Genomic DNA, 18,546 nt, shown 5'->3' with positions numbered 1-18,546 from the left:
CTAGTTGCGGTTGAAGTGCTGCTTTTAAAATTCATTTATTTTTTACACATCAGCGGACTGATAAACATGATGTCCACATTCGTGTATTGTAGGACATTATTCTGTCAAAAGTTGAAAAAAACATTTTCGTTATTTTTAATAACTTTCAACATTAACACATCTGTGGGTCATTTCGCTTCATTTAAATATATGTATTTTTATTTATTTTTTATTTTGATATCACTGATTTTTATATTGAACAGGCACAGAGGGCTCTCACCCCTCGGCCACTGCCGAAAGAACGACCGCGACCTGTTATCGCCAGATTTATGCCCTCTGGGTTGAGAGACACGATACTGTAGGTGGCCAGAGAGAAACTTCAGTGGGGTGACAGTTCCATAATGATATTTCCTGAATTCCTGAAGGCCACCCAAGAAAAACTCAATCCATTTAAATAATCCAAGAAAGCATTACATGACCGCCACATCAAATTTGCTCTGCTCTTCCTAGCGACGATCAGGATTGATGCAAAATGTGGCCTTAAAAGATTAAATGATCCAAAGAAAGCCCTTGCCTACATCTGTAGCATATAAACACCTTTACTGCAACCTGAATGCCAAGCTCTTATTTTCTCCCAGTGTTTGGGGTATATGACACATGCTTTTATGCATAACTGGGAGTTACGATGGCCAGCCATTTCTAATAAGGTTTATTGTGAATGGCAGCGGCCTAGTTATGCTACATAAAAACTTTATGGAGATTTATACCTAGTTGCCAAGTTCCCTATCAAAAGCTACACTTTGATGCTGCGCTGATTTAGCTCTTTGGGAACATCTTTTAGAAGTGACCAGCTATGAATATGTGTGCAACACGTCATTTGTAGCCTCTGCTGGTGACATCATCAGGATGTGCCGGTACCAGGGACTATAAATAGATCTCGAAGCACGCCCCGGCCCCGCTTCGGTTCATGAGGAGGACGTTGAATCCCTTGAGTCCACGGATTTTGAGCTACCTGCCTCTGAACATTCCTCACATGATAATAAAGCGGTTGAGGAATTACTCGAGGTGGTTACTCATGCAGTGGCCAGACTACAGTTGGTCTGGCCACACAAACAAAAGACCCCCAAACGCTCTAAACTAGAGTACAGATATCTGTCTGTGGCCAGTGGAAGGTAACGCAAAATCAGTCCCTTCCCTTCTTTGAAGACCTCCATGATGAGCTTTCTTCACTTTCTTTACTTCCCGTATCTTTGTGCCTTTGATGTCGACATATTCGACCATTGTGAGTGCTGAGGCACGGGGGTATTCGATGCCGCAGCTAGAAGAGACACTTGCAGGTTATCTCTCGCCTGGCTCAGCATCATCATTAAAAAGACCTACTCTCCCCACAAAGCCATGCAGGACCACCTCTACGCTTGTGGGGAAAGCTTATCAGGCAGCAGGTCAGACTGGTGCTGCCCTACATACCATGGCAGTGTTACAAGTGTACCAGGCTGACCTGTTGAAGGACCTGAGTGTGGGTAGTACGGTCTACGAAGAGGCTTTTTAAGAGCTTCGTTGAGCCACGGATCTGTCTCTCCTTGCAACCAAACAGACGGCTTGCACCATGGCTACTTCGATGACTGCTTTTGTCAGCACAGAGAGACATTTATGGTTGAACCTTTCAGGCATCAGAGATAAGGACAAGGTGCTCCTTATTGATGCCCCAGTTTCACCTTCTGGCCAGTTCGGTGACTCGATGAACACAGTCATTTCCGGGTTTCAGGAGGCAAAGAGCCATGAGGAAGCCTTCGGGCAATTCCTTCCTTGCCGCACTCAGGGGGAGGGACCTCCGGCCACCCAGCTCCGCCACGGTCCATTCAGAAAGGAGGCTCAGAAACAAAGTGTGGCGGATCACGCTCCCCCTCATAAGACCTGGGGACCGGCTCGTCGCCCACAGCAGCCTCCAAAGCAAGACCTCAGGACCATTGTTTCCAGAAAGACAAAGTCAGGACGAGGCACGTGAAACATCCATGTGCACCTTCCCGATACCCCCATGAAACCTCTCCATTCCCGCCGCCTCTGGTGTTTCAGGAGTTAGCGATTTCCAGCAAAATGTTGGGTGTTCCGTTGCTTCCTGCCGTCGTCCAGGATGCGGAACACTCGACATCCCCTCAACAGGAAGTTTCAAAATTGATACCCATCTCAGAGAACCTGGCAACGTGGAAGCTACTGCCGGGTGTTTCTCTGTGGGTCCTAAGGACAGTAGAAAAAGTCTACAGAATTAAATTCCTTCACCGTCCTCCGCATTTCAACGCCGTGGTCCCCACTACCGTGAAACCAAAACAAGCACATCTACTGTTGAAAGAACTGCAAAATCTCTTGTAATACTTCCTGGTTCCCAAGAAGGATGGGGGATTGTGTCCGATTTTAGACCTTCGAGGCTTGAATCACTCAGTCAAGTGATTGTTCTGGACTTTCTGCAAGAAAAATTATCTGCAGGCACATGCCCCGCCACTCTTAGTGTTTATATGGCCGCTCTTTCGGCATGCCACACCCTGATTGACAGGATGCCATTGGGAATACATCCTCTGCTCGCTTGCTTTGTTCATGGGGCCATGCGATTAAGACCTCCTGTTAGGACCAGGATCCCTTCATGGGACTTAGCGATAGTCCTTGAGGGTCTGGTTGAGACCCCCTTTGAGCCTCTAGAGTCACCGTATGATAAGCTTCTGACTCTCAAGATGGTTTTTCTTATGGCAATTACTTATTTAAAAAGAATTGGGGATTTGCATGCTCTGTCTGTTTTGCTATCCTCCCCAGGAATGGCTAAAGAAATATTGCATCCTCATCCTGACTACCTGCCTAAGGTTCCTTTCACGGCCGTACATCCAGAAATATTGCATCCTCATCCTGACTACCTGCCTAAGGTTCCTTTCACGGCCGTACATCCGGTCACTCTTGAAGCCTTCTGTTCCCCGCTATTTACTTGCCGGATCAGGAGAAATTGTCCAGTCCGTGCCATTCAGGCTTATGTCAAGGCAACTATTAATTTGTCATGGGGGCCATAACAGGGGGCGGCCGCCACCAAACAAACAATATCACATTGGGTGAAAGATGCTATTGCCCTGGCCTATGAGGCAAGCAGTCAAGCTTCACTAGTAGGTATCAGGGCTCATTCTACCAGGGGGGTCGCTTCATCTAAAGTTTTTGCTGGAGGTGTCCCTCTACAGCATGTTTGTAATGTGGCAGGCTGGTCCTCTCCGCATACATTCATAAGATTTTATAGTTTGGATGTCCATGCCACTCTGGGCTCTTACGTCCTTGAGTCAACATCACAAGCTCATGTCTGGTGAGCACAAACTACACAACCGTAAGGGGTCCAGACATCCGCAGTGCAGTGGCGTGGGTATTCTCGTTCCCAAAGCACTAAATCAGCACAGCATCAAAGTGTAGCATTTAATTTTAAAGCAAGGCACTTTTAAAGCTTTAATTTAGTCTTATAGTGAGTTACCATTTATTCTAAAGTTCTGTAATATCCAAGAATTTAAGTCACTTATTGAGAGTTGTAAGCTATCCGTGACCTTTATAATGCTGCAAGCAGCGATGGCTGTATAACACTTGACAAAGTGTCATGGACCAATGTTTAGGTTTACAGAGTTATTTTATTTTTTGTTATAAATGTTTTTCGTTTTGGGGTTGACAGTGTTTCATATATGTTTATATATAGGTCTTTGTGATAAATGGTAATAATCGTAGTCTGTCTGGGCAGGTTAGTTCAAAATGATCACAATTTATGCTACATTGAACGTTAAAGGCCTAGGTAATCCTATTAAAAAAGAAAGTACTTATAAGTTTAAAGTCTAATAAATTAGATAGTGTTTTCTTCAGGAAAGTCACCTATCTGCGTAAGAGTAACAAAAACTTTGCAAAGATTGGGTGGGTCATGTTTATTATAACACTGGCACGAGTCAGAGCAGGGGAGTAATTACATTAGTAAATAAATGTCTACAATTTAAATGCTTGAAAGAGGAATGAGACAGGGGGCAGGATTATAGTTCTACAGAGATACAGGGGAAGCCGCATGTTCTTGTTAACACATATGCACCAAATGGGGAAACTTTTTTGTGACAGTGGAGTTTTTTTTCATCCTCACATAAATACATACTCATGTATTGATTACTATTTCATTTCTAAAAACCTTTTATCTTTTATGTTAAATTGCTCTATTTGAAATATACTGTGTTCGGATCATGCTGGTATTTTTAGACCTTATACCTTTTGATAACACTAAAAGAACATTCAGATGGAGATTTAATTATGCATTGTTGCAAAACAGTGGATAAAAAGATTTACTTAAAAACCATATTGTCTTTTACTATCAACTAACCTGATGCCAGCTCCATCTGCAGGTGTAGCCTGGGAGGCTCTAAAAGATTAACTTAGAGGGATTGTCAATCAGCATGCCTCAATTAAGAAAGGCTGTGTCCACTAGAAGGGCAAATCAAGGATGCAGAAAATTGTTTTAAACAAAAGATGGACCAGTATTATTTAAGGAAATTAACACTACTAAAGTATCAATATAATCTCATTCTTACCTAGAAGGTGGAGTTTGATTTGTTAAGGATAACAAAAAATATTTTAGTCTGGAGACAAAGCAGGGAACATTTTGGACAGATATATTATATATAAAAAATTATCTGCCACAATATGTGCTATTCTTTCCACTCTGTTTAACCTTGCAATCAAGGACACAGATATTAATGCTACATTTAGTGAGTTCTATTTGAATCTTTATACATCCTGTTGTTGCTCATCTGATGTGGAAATAAAAAATTTTCTCAGTGGACTTAACATTCCTATTCTTAATGAGAATCAATATGAGCTTTTAGACTCCCCTGTAACAGAGGATGAAATTAAAGAATTGATACAGAATATGCCAACAGGGATGGCCCCTGGACCTGATGGGTTCACAGCTGAATTTTTTTAATGTTATAACTCCACTATTAAAGAGCATGTATGACGGGGCCTTAGACAGGGGTGCGCTACCCACGACTTTATACCAGTCTTAATCTCTGTCATTTAAAAAAGGGGGGAGCCCAAATGATTGCTACAGTTACCGGCCAATTTCGTTGATTTCACTCGATATCAACATTTTGGCTACAATTCATGTCAGATGTTTACAAGGAATAATCGTCACTCTTACATATACATAATAGATATTCTTCGGATAATATTAGGTGCTTCGTCAATGTTATGTGGGCAGTGAGAAACGATAGCCTTCCAACTGCTACTTTGTCACTCAGTGCCAAAAAGGCTTTTGATTGTGTAGAAGGGCAATATTTATTTTCAATCCTGTATGCTTTTGGAATCGGTCAAATGTTTATAAGGTGGGTGAAGCTCCGCTACAAACATACAGCGGCTACTGTCCAGACTAACGGTGTTATCTTCCCATATTTTAAATTAGGCTGTGGAACATGGCAGGGGTGTCCTCTTTCCCCTTACTTTTTTGTTTAGCTTTGGAACCCCTGGCAGTAGCATTGTGTGAAACAATTTTTTTTCCAGGGGTAGTTATAGGAGGTTCAGTTCAGGAACTTATGGTTTATGCAGATGACATTTTTCTGTTCATTACTGATCCAGCTAATTCAATTCCAGCATTGCTCAATATACTGTAATACATATTTTCTCAAAACTATCAGGATGTAAGGTCAACTGGACAAAGTTAGAAGCTCTGCCCTTTACTTCATACTGTCAACGGTCACTGTTTCAGGCTGGCACATTCAAGTGGCCTGAGAGGGGCATACAATATTTAGGAACCACTTTTCCCCATCAGTTCAAGGATATTGTTAAAGTTAACCTTGACCATCTGCTAGATAAAAACTGATTTCAACTGATACGGTAAGCTGGGCTCCACTCTTTCTCTACCTTTGTGGTAAGGTAAAATGAATTGCATACCACAAATTAACTATTTATTAAGCTCCCTCCCTCTCTCTGTTCACTCTAGATATTTCAGTAGTTTTGACAAGATTTGCAAGTAATTTCTGTGGAATGGTTGGAAACCCTGAATGCATCTTGGAAAATTTCAGCTCCCAGTTGACAGAGGGGGAACCTGGCCTATTATTAAGCATTTAGTCTTTAGGCATTTAGACATTTGGGGCAATGGATGCTACCCTTGGAGCAAGCTCCCCCATGGAAAAATATGTTTTTCCATCTGTGCTGTTCGTTTCCCTACTAATAACAGAGTTACCCCTGTCAGTGCGTAAACATCCCATTATTTCCCATCTCCAAGCAGTTTGAAGAAGGGGGTTAACTCCTTTTTAAGCCTGCCAGCAGCTATTTGTGCCAATCCAAAGTTGTTAATAGGTGGATCCCCTCAGTTGTGGAAAGAATGGTTAGATACAAATATATCTACCTTAGAAGAGCTTTATGAAGATGATACTTTAATTTCTTAAAGTTAAAAATTTGTACCTGGCTAATAATCAGTTTTAGAGATATCTACATTTAAGGCATATGTTCAAAAGTGTTTTTGGTTCTCCTTTCCATCCTCCTCATGGGATAAACATACTTAAGACAGTTTGAATGTTTTGGGTTCTTGGCTTGAGGTATCTAAATACTACTCCTTGCTTATTAGTCACACAAGACTAGACAATAAGACTAGTTATGCTTTAAAATTAACATGGGGGAAAGATTTAGGGATACATTTATTAATGCTGTATTACTATATTGAGGGTAGATGTCAAAAGCAAAAGCAATACAAGTAGAAAGTGGAAGTAACGGTTCATTAAAGCTGCAATACTCATTTAGAGTTAATTTACTGGCTTGTTTAAACTGAAAACAAAAGATGGGCCAATTGGGGTCTCATTGGACATGCTTCTACTGACCCTACGTAAAAATTGGCCTCTATCATTTGCAATAAAATGCTTCTTGTGTGAAGAGTTCCTTTCCTAGAATATTACAAGGTTCTCACAAGATGCAGATTCGTTTTGTAATTCACTTTGGATAAGAGTGTCTGCAAAATCCTTATATGTCAATGTTTTCAAGCGTTTGTCTTTGCCATAGTAGCTTTTGAGTTAACAGGGTTCTTAAGTTTGTTTGACATGGTATGCTGTGTTTATACAAATCAAAGTCCCATATTACTCAATGCAAGTTTATTATTATTATTATTATTGTTATTATTATTATTATATCACAAAGGCACAATTAGTTATTTTGACATTTGATGCATTTTTATCCATAGCAGAATATGTTGCACTGCTAATGCCTTAGCTGTATAAAACAGAACATCAGGAAATTTGCTATGTGCCACCCCCTTTCTCTTTGTTTATTGTCTGTAGAACTTTAGAAGAGCTCTTCAGTATTGGGTCAGGTTGTGTTGTGATTGCGTTCTGCTGATTACAGGAAGATCTGGAAGTGATTCCACAGTTGATTACGCGGTCAGCGAACAAAGACACTCATTCTGAATCATGGCATCCATGTGATATTGCTTGCACGCAGACCAGAGCACCTGTTTGAGAGCACTGGAGAAGAAACATCAGTCATTTATAGTTTTGGCCTATAGAGTTGCTTGCTTTGAGATTGACGATACTTTCACACTAGTGCTTTTGGTGCACACCAAGGTTCAACTGATGCCAAAGTTTGGTTAGTTTGACTGGTGTAAACCAAGGAGCTCTTAAATACTGTGGAAAGAAAGCATTCACTTCAATTTGAACAGCAACTGCTTGGCTAGTCAGGATACCCCCTTTTTTTTGTTTTTTACATAGCTTACTACTTTTTTCTTATTTTAAATTATCATTATTGAACTTTCAGAACATTACAAAAAATCATATGTCATATCAAAATACACTCAACATAAACAGTATAAATCAAGACAAAAACAAAATAAAGGGACATCGAAACATATAACAAATTCATTAAGCTATGATAGTCTTCCTGGCTTTCTTGTTGTTTTTTAAATTTAATAAAGACTTAAAATAAATAACAAGGACTCATTTTAAATGGGCAAAATTGGGTTAAATCAAAAAAGATGATATCATTCTTATGTATCTTTCACAGGACTTGTGAGAATTATTAAAAGACACATCTTTAGTTTTATCAGAAACATGTGATGAATTAAAACTCCCCAAATATTTTCCCACACAGAAGTACGCAAACACAGCAAACAAACGTAAACATTCTTCACATCTTTGCATGTTCAGTTCATCATACTGCAATTCGGAGCCACATAAAAAGATGTGAACAGAGATGAGCAAGGGGGAGGAATCAGGTTCAAGTTGGGCCAAAGCAATTGGGCACATTGTGAATGCACCCTAAGCCAAACTAGGCCAGTAACAGTATACAAGTATTCATATGCAGATGTGAAGGTTTGGCCAATGCATTCCTGTTATACACACTTGTTGTACATACACTTCTTGAGTAGTGTGGTACCCAAGGAAGTGACAGAATTCCCTTAGAATTTACTTCCGGTACCCTAGGATCGGCGAAATTATGGCGACTCACTGACAAGCAGCATCTCCTAACAGGCATGTTTGAATCAGCTCCAGAAAAATGCCTTCCCTTTTGACACAACCGGATGCGCATCACATTTACATTTATGCATTTAGCAGACGCTTTTATCCAAAGCAACTTACAGTGCACTTATTGCAGGGACAATCCCCCCGGAGCAACCTGGAGTTAAGTGCCTTGCTCAAGGACACAATGGTGGTGGCTGTGGGGATCGAAGCAGCGACCTTCTGATTACCAGCTCAGCGCTTTAGCCCACTATGCCACCACCACCACTCCAAAGCATCATGTCAGCAGTGTGGGAGACCTGACTTCGGATTCCGCGTTGAAACCAGGAAGTAACCGTGTTAGCATTATTAGTGACAAGTGTGATTCGTAGGTTTCATTTTTCCCTCTAACATTAAATTTTTACTCCACTGATGGATAGGTTTAGGTTTGGGGTTTAGGTTGGGTGTTCAGTTTATAAAACATGCATTCCTCTTCACTGTATTACTGCTTGTACATAAAAAAACAACTAATTTCAAAACTTGCTGTGGCACCCCTCCGTGGAGATTAAACCCGGAAAATGGAGCTCACACTTGCCTATACGCAAACAACACTTACCGCTTTGGCAACTAGGGGCAGTCTATCTAATTTTTGTAAGCACAGACCATTTAAATCTAATGATAAGCCAATCTACTGTTTAGTATACAGTATTTTGTGTCTAAGGTCTCTTTTGATGTGTTTTTATTTGTCATTTAGCTGTACCTTCTATTTTATTAGTCAGAGTAAACTGTTTCTCATTTTCTCAGAAACAGTTGACAAAAAATCTCGCTCAAGGGTATGGTGATGGCAGAGAAAGATTGAATGTCAATAACAGTCTGGTTTCAGTTTCCATCTACCCACCGGACATAATGGATAAATACTGCTCTTATGAACAGAATTAAAAAGCTGAAATATGATAGGCTAACTTTATTAGGCTGAGGTAATAAGAAAAGATAATACAAATTAAATATCCTGTTATCCTTCTTTCTGGATTTTTCTCAACATCCAACTCTCTAAACACTTTGTATTTCATTTGGCTGTATTTGGGTTCATGCCATGTTTTGCCATCAGAGATAATCACAAATGTTTTTGGTAGTCAAGCACATATGAGACAAATCATGACTTTTTTATTTTACAGTATTTTACTATTGTACACTACATTTTGGTTGGGACAGGGTTTACAATAGGGGTCGACCAATAATTGGATCCAATATTTATATTTTTTCTAATTATCGGAATCATTGTTTTGTCTGATCTGATTGCTTACACATTTAAAAATGCGCTCCCTTGCCTCTGATGCCACCAGTGACTGCCTGAAAGGTTACTGCTTGTAGTCTGGCTCAATGTCCCACCCACACTATTATCAGATTGTTTATATGTCACTAGTAATTGGCCAATCAACACTGTGCTCCATATTCATGGGCGAGAGGTAGCAACGAGAGAAAGATGAATCACTAGTTATTTTTCCATCCATGTTGCAAATTTAATTTATGCTAAAAACCATATTATCGCAAAAACAATGTGAGAATAAAGCTGCGTTTTCATTCAAGGGTGATCAAAACGATGAAATTGTCACTTCCGGAGAAATTGTAGCCACTGTGAGTTTTTTATTAATAAAATACTGCCGGTTTAGAGCATGCAGACAAAACACTGTACAGAACTTTGTCTCATGTCTGCTAGCTACAGCATGTCACACACTTCTAGGAGCACTATATACAGTACAATATTTGCGTTCATCCATCCTTATGACTATACCTTGCGGATCTATAAGATATTTTTAAAACAATGTCAATAAACCTTCTGTACAGTTCAAGTATTGTTTTCAACTTATTTGCTCTGCACACTTTTTGTAGGCTTTGGAATTTCTAGACATGTGTGGAGTGGTGGTGGTGTAGTGGTCTAAACCACATAACTGGTAAATTGGTAATCAGAAGGACGCTGGTTCGATCCCCACAACCACCACCATTGTGTCCTTGAGCAAGGCACTTAACTCCAGGTTGCTCCGGGGGGATTGTCCCTGTAAGAAGGGCTCTGTATGTCGCTTTGGATAAAAGCGTCTGCCAAATGCATAAATGTAAATGTAAATGTAGACACCGTTATTTCAGGACGACCAGAGCAATGTATCAGATGATTGGCCAATTAGTCCAGTAATGAGTTTTTCAGTCACAGAACTTTTTGATGCCATTGTTTATACATAACAAATTCAATAGGAGTTTATTCAGTAAATGTGTTTCCATCATAGTTTATGTGCATTTCTAATCGAATAAAAAATTTAGCCACCTCAAGCGAGCGTATGTTCTCTTACGAGAGGTTCTCTCGTATTGCGTAAGCTAGCTTACGCTACGGGAAAGATTCATCTTTTCTGAGATATTGAAGCCAAAAAATTATCCTTAATTTTTGTATCCATTGTCAACGCAGTGCGGCAGCTGCAGACCTTGAGCGGGCTAGCTAGCGAGCTCATAGGTTGCTCTGCGGCAACTGCTGCAGCCTATAGACGAGCTTGGGCGAACTCGCATCCAATGAGAGGCGTCAGCGCGCTCACTGCATCAAAGCCCGCCAAAATGGGCGTGACTCGAGTGCATATAAGCGTAGTTCGTAGGCTGGAACCCTGATTTTCATCTCTTCAGCAAAGCTCTTCGCATCGCTGACCTGGAAGCCGCGTCGCCGTTCGAGGGGCATCAAGCAAGCGTGGACAGCGCTAGAAGAAGCCGGCCATCTCAGCCACCTTCAGCCATTCTGCGAGCTACGCCATCCGACGACGTATCCTTTTATTCAGCAAGCTAGTTCTCAAGAACTATTCACAAAAGAGTACGAGCGTCTTTTTCAAGATGCCTCGCTCCACTTGCGCCTCATGTCGCGCCCTTCTCAGCACAGGAGACCGCCACATCATCTGCGCTCTCTGCCTGGGACTGGGGCACGCAGAGCTCGCCCTCACTGAGGGCGGATGCGATTTCTGCGAGGAGCTACCGATGTCGACCCTGCGGGCTCGATTCGAAGCGCTCAAAGCAGAAACCGCCGCGCCGCCTTACCTTCAGCTGCGCAGGAAGAAGCGCCGCTCACAAAGGCTGCCGGAAACTGTGGTTGAAGCGACTGCCTCGCCGGAGCCTCTCCCTCGAGCATCGCTTTCACCCTCCCGCCCCCGGGACGCGCAGTTGCCGCCGAGCGGCCGCACTGCTGCCATCTCGGATGACGAGGTGGAGGATAAGGGCCGCTGTTCCATCATGGCTTCGGACAGCGAGGAGTGGTCAGGCTCCCAAGCCTCCTCCTCGGCCCAGGAATCCAGCAGAACCCGCGCCGGAGTCGAAGGGGAGTTAACACGCCTCCTCACACAGGCCGTCGACCGCCTCGGGCTCGAGTGGTCACCGCCCCCTGAGCAGGCACCCAACAGACTCGACGGCTGCTTTCTTCAAAGCCATCGCCGCTCTACACCCGCGGCCCGGGCCGCTCCCTTCCTGCCGGAATTACACACACCGCTCGAGCGCTAGAGTCAGTAAATGCGCCCACGAATACGTGTGCGCGCCCATTCTCTGCCCGCTCTGTTACACGGCCAGCAAACATTCCTCTGTGTGTAAGTCCCGTGCCCATGACTATGCTTGCGCATCACGTAACAGATGTGACTCTTTCCCCATTCATTCCAATCGGGAAGTCACTCACAAAACAGCCTGTTCATGCTGTCTGCAAGCAATTATGCATAAACACACTAAACGCGCTCACACATTTTGTTCAACTCGCTGTGTGCGGCAATCAGAGCGAATTGGCCATTCACCCTCTAGCGTTACGCTTCAAAGCGTGGGAAGCTATTCCAGGGATATCCAAGTAGGTGTTAAGCACAATACAACAGGGCTATTTGCTACAGTTCGATCGCCGCCCTCCTCGCTTCAGAGCGCGGCTCGAAACCACTGTGAACACGGAAGCAGCGTGCATGCTTCGTTCAGAAATAGCAAGCCTTCTGTGCAAAAGGGCCATAGAGAAAGTGCCACCCTCTCTGAGCGAGTCGGGGCTTTACAGCCGTTATTTTCTTGTTCCCAAGAAAGACGGCGGCCTCAGACCCATATTAGATCTCAGGGTTTTGAACAAGGTGCTTGCAAAAAGACAGTTCAAAATGCTTACAATCAGGAAACTCCTCGCGCATGTGCACCAGGGGGACTGGTTTATTTCTCTCGATCTGAAAGATGCATACTTTCAGATTCAGATAAATCCCCGTCACAGGCCATTCTTGAGATTCGCCTTCGACGGCCAGGTTTATCAATACACCGTCCTTCCGTTCGGCCTGTCCTTAGCACCCCGTACTTTTACGAAGTGCATGGATGCGGCGCTCGCACCCCTGCGGAGTCAGGGTTTGCGAATTTTGAACTATTTGGATGACTGGCTGATTATGGCACAGTCACATATGGAGCTTCTGTCTCACAGAGCAGTTCTCCTCAGCCATCTGAACAGTTTGGGTCTTGCAGTCAATTGGACCAAGAGCTCACTACAGCCCAGTCAGACAATTTCCTTCCTTGGAATAGAACTAGACTCAGTGGCAATGACGGCTCGCTTATCTACACAGCGCGCGCGCCGTGTTCAGCAACTAGACGCATCTTTTCAGATGAACAGCCTCACGCCTCTGAAGAAATTCCAGAGAGTGCTAGGTTACATGGCCTCAGCCGCAGCAGTACTTCAGCTGGGTTTACTGCACATGCGCCCACTTCAGCATTGGCTAAACACCCGCGCGTCTCGCCGGGCTTGGGCCACAGACCGCCAGCCCATCAAGGTGACTCAGACCTGTATTTCAGCTCTGCAGCCCTAGAGAGTGGCCGAGTGGTATCAGCGGGGAGTGACAATGGGAGCTGTATCTCGCCGAAAAGTCATCTCGACAGACGCGTCCAACACGGGTTGGGCCACGGTCTGCGAGGGCTGTCCGGTTTTCGGCCTATGGTCAGTTCAGGAAAAGCTCCTTCACATAAATTGTCTGGAAATGATAGCTGTCGAGTACGCGCTCGTGCGCTTTCTCCCAGTCATTCAGGGTCACCACGTCCTGGTCCGTTCGGACAACAGATCTGTGGTATCCTACCTAAACCGTCAGGGCGGTGTCAGATCCAGGAACCTATTCCATCTGACGAAACGCATACTGAGTTGGTCCCAGTGCCACCTGCGCTCGCTGAGGGCGACGCACGTGCCAGGCCACCTGAACGACGGCCCGGACAGACTGTCCAGAGACAATATTCCCCCAGGGGAATGGTCCCTGCACGCTCAAACAGTCCAGACGTTATGGCACCTATTCGGCAGAGCAGAGATAGACCTCTTTGCGTCCAAAGAGAACTCTCACTGCCCAATATTTTTCTCGAAAGCGAGGACGCGCTGGCACAGGACTGGCCCAGACGCCCTCTTTACGCCTTCCCTCCCGTCTCGCTATTGCCACAGGTAATGCAGAGGATCAGGAAACGCGTCACTCGGTGCTCCTCATAGCCCCGCGTTGGGAGAATCAGACATGGTTCCCGGAGCTTACGCGGCTGTCACTGACAGCGCCGTGGCCCATCCCAGTGAGAGCAGATCTCCTCTCTCAAGCTCGCGGCACAATCTGGCATCCCCACCCAGAGCTGGGCGCTGCATGCGTGGGTGATCAACGACTACCCTTCGCTCTGCCAGAAGGAGTAATAAACACCATCATACACGCTAGAGCCCCTTCCACGAGAAGACTCTATGCGTCAAAATGGTCTGTGTTCTCAAAATGGTGCACCGACAGAGACCTGGACCCGCGGACATGTGGGGTGTCGTCGCTGCTCATATTTCTACAAGAGCTGCTGGATAAGGGCAGATCCCCATCCACGCTCAAAGTGTATGTGGCGGCCGTAGCGGCGTTCGCTGAACCCCTGCACGGCCAGTCATGGGGTGAAAACGAGCTGGTCATCCGCTTCCTCAGGGGAGCTAGAAGGATGAACCCCCCGCGCCCCCCATCGGTTCCTATCTGGGATCATTCTATAGTTCTCGAAACTATGAAAGCCCCCCCTTTCGAACCACTTCAATCCGTGGATTTGAAATACCTTTCACTCAGAACTGTTTTTCTGACTGCCCTGTCATCAGTCAAACGTGTGGGAGACCTTCACGCGCTGTCTGTCAGCGCTGCGTGTCTTGAGTTTGGACCAAGTGACTCCAAGGTCATTTTAAAGCCTAGACACGGCTATGTTCCCAAGGTGATCGGTACTCCTTTCAGAGCACAGGTCATTTCCCTATCGGCGCTGCCAGCACCATTATATAATTTTGAAATTTTCAGTTTTGTAGTATTTCATTAAATACATGTTCATTGCCATTCAAAGGACGTTTTGTGTTGGAGTTTGTGTTAGTGTAAATTTTGACACAAAAATTAAATTTTTTACTGCAAATGCATATGGGCAGGTTCTCCTTGATTCCTAATAATCATTATCGTATCAGCCCTGAAAAAACATTGGTCGACCACTAGTTTACAATATTGTTGTTACTACCTGACATGTAATTTCAGTGCAACATATTTCACAGTGAAGAATAATTAAGCGTTTTACAAATACAAAGTTGACAAACAACCTCAGCAAACAAGTAAAAATGGTCAACAGATGATATCAGCATATTTTGAAAAGGCTTTGTTGCAAATTTAATTTTGCTGTTTGTGTTTGCTCTACAGGAACTGTGAGGGCAAAAACATCCGCTACAGAACATGCAGCAACACAGTAAGTCAAACTGATATGTTAAGATTATGAGGCTCAGAATGTCTGCCTTTCATTAAATTCTGCACATCCCTTATGTTCGCTCTCCTTTGCTGTTGGCATATTGCAGTCAACCCACCGGCCCTCTCGGTTCTCCCGATCGCCAGTCCGGTCCTGACCGACCCCATAGTGCGTCGGTCCACCGGGAAAATGCCCGGTATGCCAGATTACCAGTCCAGCCCTGGTCATGGTTGAATAATTTAAGTTCCTTTGATGTACTACCAGAATATGCCATCTTTTTAATTTCCTATTACATCATAGGAGAATTTAATGCCATTATAGAATTGTTTTTGTATTCCTATGACGTCAAAAGAAAATGCAATGCCATAGAAGGATCTTTAAGTTTATATGATGTCATAGGAGAACTTAATGCCATAGTAGAATCTTCAAATTTATATGATGTCATAGGAGAATGTAAACCCATAGTAGAATCTTTTTAAGTTTCTGTAACATTCTGTTTTAATTGCAAACATTATTAATAGAACAGTAAGTTCCCCGTCTGTCGCTCACTTCGACGTTGTGTCGCAGAAGCGACACTAGGGGTCTCTCTTGAGAGCCTCGCACATCTCTGAACTTGAGAAAAGGCCAATGAGAAATTGGCAGCCAGAATTTGCATGTCCCGCCCCCGGACAAACGGGTATAAAGGGAAGGAAATGCATCTGTTCATTCAGAAATGTTCTTTGGAGTCAACCGGTTGTGTGATCAGCATGCTGTGATTCACAACATTTTTCACCTCAACTCTAAGAGCGGATGCTGTTGGATCTACGCCGCATATCAGCGGCTTTCTCCTTCTCTGCAAGGCAGTGCAGCTTTGCCCATGGGCACTTCGACAGCATTTCTAAAAGAGAATATTTGTAAAAGAGTTGGATTCTCTAAAAGAGCGATACACAGCGGTGTTGAACGTCCTTTTCAGGACGCGTCTTTATAACTGGCCCTCTCGGACTTGGTTCTCGGATCTCGTGCTCCTCGTGACAGCCCCTCCCTCGTGAATTCCCCTGAGGAAGGACCTTCTCTCTCAGGGACGGGGCACCCTCTGGCATCCACGCCCAGACCTCTGCAACCTCCATGTCTGGCCCCTTGACGGGTTGCGAAAGATCTAAGTGGCCTACCACCTGCAGTTGTAGACACGATCAACCAAGCCAGAGCTCCCTCAACTTTAAATCAAATCAAATCACGTATTGTCACACTACCATGTACACAAGTGCAACAGTAGGTGAAAGTCTTGTGTGCACTTCCGAGCAACATAGCAGTCATGACAGTGATGAGACATATACCAATTACAATAAACAACATACCTGTATTTACACAACACAATTTACATATCAAATGTACACATACTTACACAACACAATAATAATATACAATGTACAGTAAACAATACACACAATATAGAATACACATACAATAAAAAAATGTAATAAAGAGTATATAAAAAATATATATACTGTAGTTGTATTGTGGAGAATATAATTATGACAGTCTAGTGTGAGATATAAGATTAATAAAGTGCAGTGCTGATTATCGATCGTGAGAGATCAAGTGTTCAAAATCTGATTGCTTGGGGGAAGAAGCTGTGATGTAGTTGGCTGGTGCGGGTCCTGATGCTACGATACCACCTGCCTGATGGTAGCAGTGAGAGCAGCCCATGACTTGGGCGGCTGGAGTCTCTGATGATCCTCCAAGCTTTTTTCACACACCACCTGTTATATATGTCCTGGAGGGAGGGAATCTCACCTCCAATGATGTGTCTGGCAGTTCGCACCACCCTTTGCAGGGCTTTGCGGTTGTGGGCTGTGCTATTGCCATACCAGGAGGTGATGCAGCCAGTCAGGATGCTCTCTACAGTACTGTACACACTGAAGTGGCGCTTGTTCACGAATTGGTGTTCTTCCCAATCTGAAAACCCACAGAGGTGTGCAGTCAGCTCAGTGCTCTCATTTCTGCAGAAGAGGTTGGAGGGGAGTCTGTCCTCCTCCACCTTGAAGGTGTATGTTGCCGCTATTGCAGCCCACCACGATGCAGTAGAGGGCAAGTCTTTGGGTAAGCACGACTTGATCATCAGGTTCCTTAGAAGCTCCCGGAGGTTGAACTCTCCTCGGCCAAACCTGTTCACCTCCTGGGATATCTCAGTGGTCCTCTCGGGCCTTCAGAGACCACTCTTTGAGCTGCTAGAATCAGTTGAGCTCAAGGCCCTCTCCCTGAAGATGGCCCTCCTGATCGCGCTCACTTCCATCAAGAGGGTCGGGGACCTGCAAGCATTCTCTGTCAGTGACACCTGCCTGGAGTTCAGTCCGGCAGACACTCACGTCAACATAAGACCGTGACCGGGCTATGTGCCCAAGGTTCCTACGACTCCCTTCAGAGACCAGGTAGTGAACCTGCAAGCGCTGCCCCAGGAGGAGGCAGACCCAGCCCCTTCGTTGCTGTGTCCGGTACGTACTTTGCGAATCTATTTGGACTGCACGCAGAGCTTTAGATATTCTAAGCAGCTCTTTGTCTGCTTTGGTGGACAGCGGAAAGGGAACGCTGTCTCCAAACAGAGGCTTTCCCACTGGGTGGTTGACGCCATATCATTGGCCTATCACATTCAGGCTGTGCCCACCCCCTTGCTGGTTCGAGCACACAAAACGAGAAGTGTGGCATCCTCGTGGGCACTGGCCAAAGGCACCTCCTTAGCAGACATATACAAAGTAGCTGGTTGGGCAACACCCAATACCTTTACGAGATTTTACAATCTCAGGGTTGAGTCGGTTTCATCCCATGTTCTCTCAGGTCCGAGCTGGTAACACTGTAACAACTGACTGGGTGTACCACTTGCACCTAGCACCCTTTCTCTCCACTGAGATAATATCGTGCACTCTTATCCCAGGAGATCCCACTAACTTGGCTCCCTGGATGACTCCTCCCTAGCCTTCTGGTCCGCAAATTCAGCTGAGGAATTCCATGACCAGACCCACTACGAGTACTCAAACTACTCTGTACTGGAAAGGTTCTCCACAGGTCGGGCCCCTGTGTGGACTTGTCCCCTGTGTGTATTTTCCGAGGTACGGTCCCCATGCGAGTGGACCCGCGTCTCCCTTGGGCTGCCCCCTGTTCGCCGTGTTTGTAGCAACTCCTCCCTCCCAATAAGGTAGGATCTACCACCGCGCCATTTTCCACATGCAACCTGAAATACCATGTGATGTATTTCACAACTCTTTACCTCCCCCAGCCTGGGCAAGTGTGGTTTCCGCAGGGTCTTTCCCCCCTGAAAGAAAAAATGCCTTCCTCGATGCGTGTGATAGCATTAAGGTGGCCCCAGCCACTTTAACTCTATGCGAGAAACATAGAGAGAGAGAAGGCGCGG

General features: G+C 44.6%; 1 protein-coding gene across 1 annotated transcript in view; it reads left to right on the top strand.

The window, feature by feature from the left end:
* The window catches only part of LOC127647230 (ADAMTS-like protein 3), a 295,504-nt gene that overhangs the window by 163,961 nt on the left and 112,997 nt on the right, over nt 1–18,546 (top strand). The window contains exon 5 of the mRNA XM_052131370.1: nt 15,119–15,164. Coding sequence (XP_051987330.1) covers nt 15,119–15,164 — 46 coding nt within the window. The remainder of the gene's footprint in view (nt 1–15,118; nt 15,165–18,546) is intronic.

This window comes from Xyrauchen texanus, chromosome 1, assembly GCF_025860055.1.
Source record: "Xyrauchen texanus isolate HMW12.3.18 chromosome 1, RBS_HiC_50CHRs, whole genome shotgun sequence".
NCBI lineage: Eukaryota > Metazoa > Chordata > Actinopteri > Cypriniformes > Catostomidae > Xyrauchen > Xyrauchen texanus.
The sequence above is the reverse complement of the archived record's forward strand: the minus strand, read 5'-3'. Positions and strand labels throughout refer to the sequence as shown.